This window comes from Mustela lutreola, chromosome 6 (genome assembly GCF_030435805.1).
Source record: "Mustela lutreola isolate mMusLut2 chromosome 6, mMusLut2.pri, whole genome shotgun sequence".
Taxonomy (NCBI): domain Eukaryota; kingdom Metazoa; phylum Chordata; class Mammalia; order Carnivora; family Mustelidae; genus Mustela; species Mustela lutreola.
In genome coordinates, this window is record NC_081295.1 from 142,847,921 (window position 1) to 142,857,754 (window position 9,834).

General features: G+C 43.4%; 1 protein-coding gene across 1 annotated transcript in view; it reads right to left on the minus strand.

The window, feature by feature from the left end:
* ELOVL2 (ELOVL fatty acid elongase 2) overlaps nt 1–9,201 on the minus strand; it is a 60,629-nt gene extending 51,428 nt beyond the window's left edge. The window contains exon 1 of the mRNA XM_059179250.1: nt 9,044–9,201. Within this exon, the coding sequence (XP_059035233.1) occupies nt 9,044–9,046 (3 nt within the window). The 5' untranslated portion in view covers nt 9,047–9,201. The remainder of the gene's footprint in view (nt 1–9,043) is intronic.
* Between the last annotated feature and the right edge of the window lie 633 nt (nt 9,202–9,834).

Below are 9,834 nucleotides of genomic sequence, written 5' to 3' on the forward strand. Positions count from 1 at the left end.
AGCCTATAATAATAAGTACGTTAAGAAAGCCAAACATAAAAGAAAGTCATCAACCACAAGGAAAGGGAACAAGGAAAAAAAGGAACAGAGAAGAACTACAAAGAAAAAAAAAAAAGAAACCAAACCTAGAAAACAATTAACAAAATGGCAGTGAGTACATACCTCTCAATAATTAATTTAAATGTAAATTGTCTAAATGCTCAATCACACTGGGAAGGTTATGTGCTATGGTGAAAGCTGTCAATTGTGTAAGACTGATGAATCACAGATCTGTATCCCCGAAACAAATAATGCACTATATGTTAAATAAATATATAAATACTAAATGATCAAAAGATACAGGATGACTGAATTAAAAATAAAAGACACATGGCATATACGCCGCCTACAAGAGACCCACTTCAGATCTAAAGACAAATACAGATTGAAAGTAAAGGGATGGGAAAAAATATTCCATGCAAAGGGAGACAAAAATAAAAATGCCAAACTAGCAAGAGTTGTATCAGACAAAACAGACTTTGAAACAAAGACTGTGGGGTTCCTGGGTGGCTTGGCTGGTTAAGCCTCTGCCTTCAGCCCAGATCATGATCTCAGGGTCCTGGGATTGAGCCCTGCGTCGGGGCTCCCTGCTCAGTGTGGAGTCTACTTCTCCCTCTTCCTCTCCCTGTGTGTGTGCATGTGTGTGCTCTCTCATATCAATAAAATCTTTAAAAAAATAAAATAAAACAAAGACTGTAACCAAAAAATGGCATTACATAATGATAAAGGGATCAATATAACAAGAGGATATAATGATTGTGAATATCTACACACCCAACAATGGAGCACTTGAATACATAAATACTGAAAAATATGAAGGGAGAAATTGACAGTAATATAATAACAGCAGGCAACTTTAACACCCACTTACAACAATGGGTAGATCATCCAAGCAGAAAAATCAACAGAAAGGAAATAATAAAGATTGGAGCAGAAATCTATGAAATAGAGATTAAAAAAAAAAAAAGAAACCAAGAACGTTTCTTCAAAAAGATAACAAAATTGATAAAGCTTTAGCCAAACTCATTAAGAAAAAAAAAAAAGAGGATGCAAATAAGTAACATCAGAAATGAAAGAGAAGTGACATCGAACACCATAGAAATACAAAAGAATATAAAAGTTACTAAGAAAAATTATATGTCAACAAACTGGACAACCTAGAAATGGATAAATTCTTAGAAATGTACCATCTTCCAAAAGCAGTCATGAAGAAATAGGAAATCTAACCAGACGAAACTAACAACAAAATTCAATCAGTAATCAAAAAACTTTCCAACAAACAAAAGCCCAGGACCAGATGGATTCACAGGTAAATTCCACGACACATTTCAAGAATTAACATCAATTCTCAAACTATTTCAAAAAACAGAAGAGGAAGGAAATGTCCAGATACATTCTATGAGGTCAACAATACCCTGACACCAAAACTACACAAAAAGGAAACTATAGGCCAATATACCTGATGAACACAGGTATCCACTTGTGACAAAAAATGCTAAACAAAGTATGCTTAGAGGGACCATACCTCAACATAATAAAGGCCATACATGACAAACCAGAGCGAACATCATGGTGAAAAACTGAAAGCTTTTCCTCTAAGATCGGGAACAAGATAAGGATGTTCACCTCACCACTTTAACATGATACTGTAAGTCCTAGCCATAGCAATCACACAAGGAAAGAAATAAACAGTATCCAAATGGGGAGGGAAAAAAGAAAACTCACTATTTGCAGATGACAGGATACTTTAGATAACACTAAAGACTTCACCAAAACACTGTTCGAATAAAAGCATTCAGTATGGTTGCAAGATATAAAATTAATACATAGAAATCTGGGGCATTTCTATATACTAATAACAAAGCAGAAACAGAAATTAAGAAAACAATGCCAGTTATAACTACACCAAAAAGAATAAAATACCTAGGAATAAACTTTACCAAGGAAGTGAAAGACCTAGATGCTGAAAACTATACAACATGGATAAAAGAAATTAAAGAGCCCATATACAAATGAAAAGATACATCATACTCATGGATTGGAGGAATAATATTGTTAAAATGTCCGTACTACCCAAAGCAACATACAGACTCAGTGTAATCACGATCAACATACAACAGCACTTTCCACGCATCTCAGAATAAACAATCCTAACGTTGGTCTGGAACCACAGAAGACCCTGCACAGCCAAAGCAATCTTGAGAAAGAAGAACGAAGCTGAAGGCATTACAGTCTGATTTCAAAATATACTACAAAGCTACAGAAATCGAAACAGCATGGTACTGGCATAAAAACAGACACACAGATCAACGGAACAGGAGAGAGAGTCCAGAAATGAACTGATGCTTATGTGGGTTATTCAGTCTATGACAAAGGAGGCAAGAATATACAATGAAGAAAAGACAGTCTTTCCAGTTAATGGTGCTGGGAAAACGGGACAGCTACATGCAGAAGAAGGAAGGTGCCCAACTTTCTCACGCCATACACAAAAAGAAACTCGAGATGGATTAAAGGCCTAAATGTGAGACCCCAAACCATAAAAATCCTAGAAGAAAACACAAGCAGAAATTTCTTGAATATCAGCCTTATTAACAGTTTCCTAGATCGCTCTCGTCAGGCAAGGAAAACAAAGGCAAAAATACACGACAGGGACTGCATCAAAATAAAAAGCTTCTGGACAATGAAGGAAAGAAACAACAAAACAAGGCAATCTGCTGAGTGGAAGAATGTATTTGTACATGATATCTTTGATGAAGGATTAATTTCTGAAATATGTAACTTATACAATTCAACACCAAAACCCCCAAATAATATCAAATTAAAAAATGGGTAGAGGACCTGAATAGAAATGTTTCCAACTAAGACATCCAGATGGCCAACAGACACATGAAAATCTGATCAACTTTGCTCGGCATCAGGGAAATACAAATCAAAGCCACACTGAGATTTCACTTTACACCTGCCAGAATGGCCAGTATCCAAAAGAAGAAAAATAACAGGTGTCGGCGAGGATGTGGAGAAGAGGGAACCCTCGTGCACCGTTGGTGGGAACATAAAATGGTGCAGCCACTGTAGAAAAATTTTTTGGTGCCCCCAAAAATTAAAAATAGAGCCACCATATGATCCAGCAACTCCACTACTGGGTATTTACTCAAAAGAAAGGAAAACACGAACTCCAAAAGATATAAGCACCCCTATGTTTATTGCAGCATTATTTCCAATAGCCAAGATATGAAAGTAACCCAGGTGTCCATCGATAGATAAATGGATAAATAAGATGTGTGATATATTTGTATATATATCTCACAATAGAATATTAGTAAAAACAAAAACAAAAACCCAAAACAAAAAAGGGCCACCTGGGTGGCTTAGTCAGTTAAGCTGCTGCCTTCCACTCAGGTCATGATCCCAGCATCCGGGGATCAGGTCCCGCATCGGGCTCCTTGCTCAGGGGGGAGCCTGCTTCTCTCTCTGCCTCTACCTGCCACTTTGCCTGCTTGTCCTCTCTCTCTTTGACAAATAAATAAATAAAACCTTTAAAAAAAAAATCTTGTCATTTATGACAACATGGAAAGACCTAGAGAGTGTGATGCTAACTGAAATAAGTCTAACAGAGAAACACACACACTACAGGATTTCATGTATACATGGAACCTAAAAAAAAGAAAGAAAAAAAAAACGCAGAGGAAGAAAGAAAAGCAGAAACAGACTCATAAATACAGAGAACAGGTGACTGCCAGGGGGAGGAGGGATTGGAGGACAAACAAAATGAATGAAGAGGAGTAGGAGATGCGGGACTCCAGTTCAGGAATGAAGAAGTCACAGGGATGAAAGGTACAGCCTGGAGAATACAGTCTGTTTTGTATTGTATTGTAATAGCACTGTCTGGGGACCAATGATAGCTACGCTTCTAGTGAGCATTGCATAAGGTATAGAGTTTTTTGGATCACTGTGTTGTACTCCTGAAACATTAAAAAAAAAAAAAAAAAGAAAAGAAAAGGAGAAACCTGTCTAGACTACTGCTTCCCCCAATTTTTTTGATCATAAGATCGTTTTCTCTTAACACTTATGAAAGAAGAAGAAGAAGAAAAAAAAAAAAACATATTAAGAAGACAGCCATACAGCTTTCTGGCAGAAAGATCTGGCCAGGCAGCCAGAGAGAAGAGCCAGTGTAAAGGCTCCACTGATTCTGCCAAAATAACCCTGTGAAAGGAGAATATCCCATTTTGCAGATGAGTAAATAGTGTCTCAGTGTGATGGAATTAAGGCAATAGAGCTAGTCAGTAAAAAAAAGCTAGGACTAGAAAGAAACTAGGTTTCTTGACTCTTGGTCCAACACCTTGCTATTGTTTCCTGCCTCTGTTCACCAGGCTAGAAGAAAACTGCTCTGTTTCCTAAAAAGCCCTGAGTAAGGTGTTACCACAGTTGTGGTGGTTGTTGCTATTATTATTAGGTCCACTGATACTTCTTGAAAGATAGTTAAAGCTCAAAGAATAATTTCATTTTTACCTTCTCATGGTTTATTATTGCCCTTCCTTTATCTGTGCTTCTTTCCTTGGGTGGGTCATTGCAATATCAGATTTTTAGTTAAAGGAATTCTATTTCTTTGGATATTTGATAAAGGTGTGAAACACAAGAATAAGGTATAAAATAGAAAGCATTGGGGCGCCTGGGTGGCTCAGTGGGTTAAGCCGCTGCCTTTGGCTCAGGTCATGATCTCAGGGTCCTGGGATCGAGTCCCGCATCGGGCTCTCTGCTCAGCAGGGAGCCTGCTTCCTCCTCTCTCTCTCTGCCTGCCTCTCTGCCTACTTGTGATCTCTTTCTGTCAAATAAATAAATAACATCTTTTAATAAATAAATAAATAAATAAAATAGAAAGCATTTATAAATTAACATACGAAAGAGCTATGAGAGAATGGCGAGAATGCAGAGCCCAGCGATAGGGAGGTAGAGGGAGGTAGAGAGCGACCTCTCTCCAGAGGCAGGAAGGGGAGGTGAGGGGGTTGCCAGAAGGAAGGGAAGCGCAACACAGCGAGCAGACAAGAGGGAGACCTTGGAAACAAGTCAGGACCTAGCTTTAAGCTACTACAGGACAATGAGGACTCTGGCCTTGAAAAAATAATGAGCTTCAAGTACAAAGTTTAAAAACTAAGATGCTACAAAGGAGGAAATCTGTAAGAAAGACAATAGTGGAGAGGGGGCTGGAGAAGAGAGGAGATATAAAGAGAGTCTCAAAATGTGAGAAGATATACAATGAACAATAGAAAAGAAAAAGCCAAGCAAGAATCCAATTTCAGACACAGTAGACTTGAGAGCTGGTGGAATTACTAGCAGCCAAAGGGAACAGAGAGGACAATCTGAAAGCTGAGTAGCTGACTTGGTAACACTAGGTTTAAGGCGGCAGTGAGGTTCTCACGAGGAGAGAGAAGGGCCCAGCACACAGGACGTAATTTTGGAAGATGTGTGTCATCTGGGCCTGTTTTGTCCCACAGGTGGCTACTGAGCTCCCGAATGTGCTGTCAGTATAAAACACATAACAAGATGTTGATTTCATATGGGGGAAAAATGTGCACTAGTTTTTTTTTTTTGGTTTTTTTTTTTTTTTTTTTTACAATGCTTGCATGTTGAAATAATACTTGCATGAATTGGGTTAACTAAAATCTGTTACTGAAATTAATTTCACCTGTCTTTTTACTTCTTAACGCCACTATTAGAAAATTTTTAATTACATATACAGTTTGCAGATTCCTACTGGACGGTGTTGATACAGAGCATTACTAGATAGATTTCAGGATCACATAATGGGATGAGATCCATGAGTAAATCAAAGACATTATTCTGAGATTTTTTTCAACTGAAAACAGCCAGATATGGGAGAAAGAACGCACATCATTATAAAGATAATATTCACTGAATGCTCGAAGAATTATACTGGCCAGAGTTAGTGCATTATCTTCTTTGTTCCTTCCAACAGCTTTATGAAATGGTATCATTGTCTTCTTTTATAGAAAAAAAAAAACTAAGTCCTAAACAAGTTAACCTGCCCAAGGTCACAAAGTTGTATCTTGGTGTTGGGATTCAAATCCATGACTCACTCCAGATCTCAAGGTCTAAACTGCCACATCATCAATTCCAGAACAATTTATACTCTGCAGCTCTTCAACTGTTAGATTTTAACTGGCTATATTTAAACTAACAACTTATTAGAATGGTTCACTGTCAAGAGTCAGAGACATACCAGAGATGTCCTAATTCGATTACAATACAAATGTATAAATTTGTAACTTCAGAATTTTGCTGAGCTACTCATGTTGGCATATTTTTACCATGTTGAGCTTAGATAAGAGCTTACTGGTGTAATCTCTTGTCCCTTAACAACATCTACTCCTAAATATCCAAAATGGTCAGGTTAGACGGCAGACTGTCCAAGGGAGAGGATTCTGGGCACAACCCTCTATAGTAAGACCCAGTTTTCTGAATATAACAAATTTACGATACGGAGCTACTTAAATTTTAAAAACCCTCTTTCAGACTATGATAGCGCCTGAACCTCCCAAACTGTGATTAAAATGTTTTGAAGGGATCAATTATACGCCAATGTTAAAAAGGTGTTTTTAAGGGAGCTGGATGAAATTGCAACATTTTTGTTGAAAGAACAAGAATTAAGCTTACCCAACTGGATAGCTTTGAGAGAGGATTTATATTCCTTAAAAAATATATTCCTTGAGGAATAGACGGGGAAAAAATGTCTTGATATTTTGACTGGAATAACATAAAATCTCCTACAAATATAAATTGGGACCAAAAGAATGAGGTGTTTTTCATTTATGTTTGGTGGGTTGGATTTAATTTTAAAGACAAATGTATCATTCCTTCCTTTCCATCTTTCATCTTTATTACCTATCTGGCCATGACAGCAGTTATCACAGAACAGCTAAACATGAAGAGTAACAGCTAAATTACATCATTTTCAGGAACTTGCCCATGTAAATTTTACTAGGCAGTTCGGCTCAGATTATAAAAACACATGTCCCCAGGCTTAAAACAAAGGTTTGCTAAACATTTACACTATAGAAAGGGAAAAGCAAAAGGGAATTTGAAGGAAAAAATATAAGCTTTGGAATAAGACTAATTAGCAGACATCGAGAAAAACTACATTCACGTTGGACATGGATTCAAAGCAGTATCTCTCTGTATGGACCCAGTAGTTTATTTTAGAATTTAACCCTCAGAAACCTTCCCACTGCCAGCATCATTTTTTAAAGCGACAGGACTTTTATGTGGACATAGGCACAAAAATACCTCCTCGGAAAACCCAAAGTTTCTGAAAAATGGTTTTCTGAAAAGGCAGTATCACAACAGTACAGGGTAGAATTAACAAGAGCAAGCCCTTTATTTTGGCTGAGATTAATTCCCATGACTCTTCCATTCCAATTACGGTGAAATCCTTGGACTTTTCTTACTCATTACAATTCATAATAATCTGTAACAAAGGTTCAGGCCCCCAAGGAGCCAGTTAGCTCTAAAACTGCTTTATCCATCCAAGTGCAAAGGTGTCAAGGACATGAAGCGATAGACCCAGGCATTAAGAGATGGCTAGCTCACTCTTCTCACTGAGAGTCGCCACACTGAGTCCCTCATTTCCAGGAGCATCTCTCTTCTCAAACTTCCCTTGAGCTTCTCATCCTTATAGACTGTCAACTGGACAGGTAATCCTTGTAGCTGCTCTGCTGCTTCCCATTTGTACATCAGCATTAGTAGGCTGGGTTTGGGGGTTAATTTTCTCTTTATGAAGCACATATTATATGCCAAGCACTGTTATAGGTACTAGAAATACTAGCAGTGAACAAAATGAAAAAAATCTCAGCGCTGATATTTACATTCTAGTGGGGAACACTTGAGTAAACAAGATAAACAAGAGTCTGTTAAATAATGCTATAAAGGAAAAAAAAATGAAGCAAGAAGGGGGATAGTTACTGTGGTGGGTGGGTAGGAAAGGCTGAAATTTTAGACAGGGTGGCCAGAGAAGGCGGAGACGGCTTCGCTTCACGTATAATCAGGTAGATGGTGTGAGCCTGAGAGCGTTGAGAGAGAGCAAAATCCGGGCCTGATCAGTGTCAGCCGGAGTGGGAAAAGAAAGGAGATTAGCATACTTTAACAAGCCCCATAGTGGAGAAGGAACCATATGGAAACCACATCACTTTCTCTTTTTGTAGTCACAGAACCAGGTTCTTCTGCCAAAACTCTCGGGCAGTTCCTGGGATACCCACGGACACACACGCACCCCTCTCTCTCCAGGACAGAGCCCCGTGGGCAGCAAAAAGCGGGGTGAATTCAGAGTCGACTACTGGCCCGGGAAACTGGGAGAGTCGTCGTCGCAAGGAACACACCAGACCGCCCCCCCCCCCCAATCTCCGTAAACAAATGGGAACCTCCCCGATTCCACGATGCAAAGCCCGGGAGGCCGGGGCAAGCACGCAGACACACCCCCGGGACTGCAGGCACGGCGCGGGGACGAGAGGAGGCATGGGTTCAACCGTTAGAGACAAAACCCCCAGAATTTCCGGAGGCAGGGTCGGGACCACGCGAGGGAAACGCCGGCCCCCCGGCGGGGGTCGGGCCGGGGAGGAAAGCACGGTGCGGGAGGCGAGCGGGAATGGCCGCCGCGGGAACGGGGGGCGGTTTCGTCGGGCATCCCGGGCGCCCGGCCGGCTGCGCGCTTGCAACAGGAGGCTGGACGCGAGCGGGCGCCTCGAGGTGCCGGGGCGGGACCGCGACCCCCAGACAAAGATCCCGAGCCCGCGGCCCCGGCCCGCGCGCTCACCACCCCCCCCCCCAGCCCAAACGTTCACCGCCCCCTCCCCAGGCCCACCGAGCGCCACGGGTTCCAGCAGTCGAACCCGCGGCTCCCGCGCTGCCGCCGTCCGCCCGGCCCCTTCCCGCCCAGTGCGTTGGTCGCGGAGAGAAAGGAGAAAGGCGGCGGCGGCGCGCGGCGCCCACTCACCATGATCCGCTGAGGCGCGGCGACCCCGGCGGGCGAAGATGCGCTGTCCAGGGTAGCCAGCGTTCCTCTGCCCCGCGCTCCCGCCGCGCCCGCTCTACTTACCCACGCCCACACCCACGCCCGGCGCGCGCACGCCCGCCCGCCTCCCCGCCCCCTCGGGCTCGCGCCGCTCCCGCGCGGCGCTCCGAGCTCCAGGGCCGTTTCGGGCGCCCGCCGCTCCCCACCCCCTCCCCTCGCCGGGGGCTCGCCGGCCGCGGCGCGAGGAGGGCGGCGGGGGGAGGGGCGGGGCCCGGCGAAGCGGGTGGCCCCCGGCGGCCTAGCGCGCCCCCTCCCGGACGCCCGGCTCCGTCCGCGGCGCCCCCTGCCGGCCGGGTGGCGATTTGCAGGCGCAGCCGTCGCCCGTCGCGTGGCGTGGCCCAACGTTCGCAGAGCGTCCGCGCGGACCTCCCCGCCGGCGGCTGCCCGCTGCCAGCCCCAGCCGAGGCGGCGGTGGCTGCGGGAGCTGCGAGGACCCGCAGCTGTAGAGGCGAGGGCTCTGCCCCTCCTCTTAGCTGGGCTCCGCGGTTTTCAAGCACACGTCAAAGGGAATGGCTTATGCGCCTGCGGGTTTGCGGGGTGTGGGTGTCTTAGATCCACGGAGCAGTCCGGCTCTCTTTGGCTTCAAGTCGGGCGCGGATCAGTCTGAGCAGGCAACTGCTTGTTTCACACGACGGTGCCTGCAGAGGTCTCATTCCAGGGACTTTTTAGTTACTACCACCAATGGTTAGTTGAACACTTAAGCGTGAACAGAA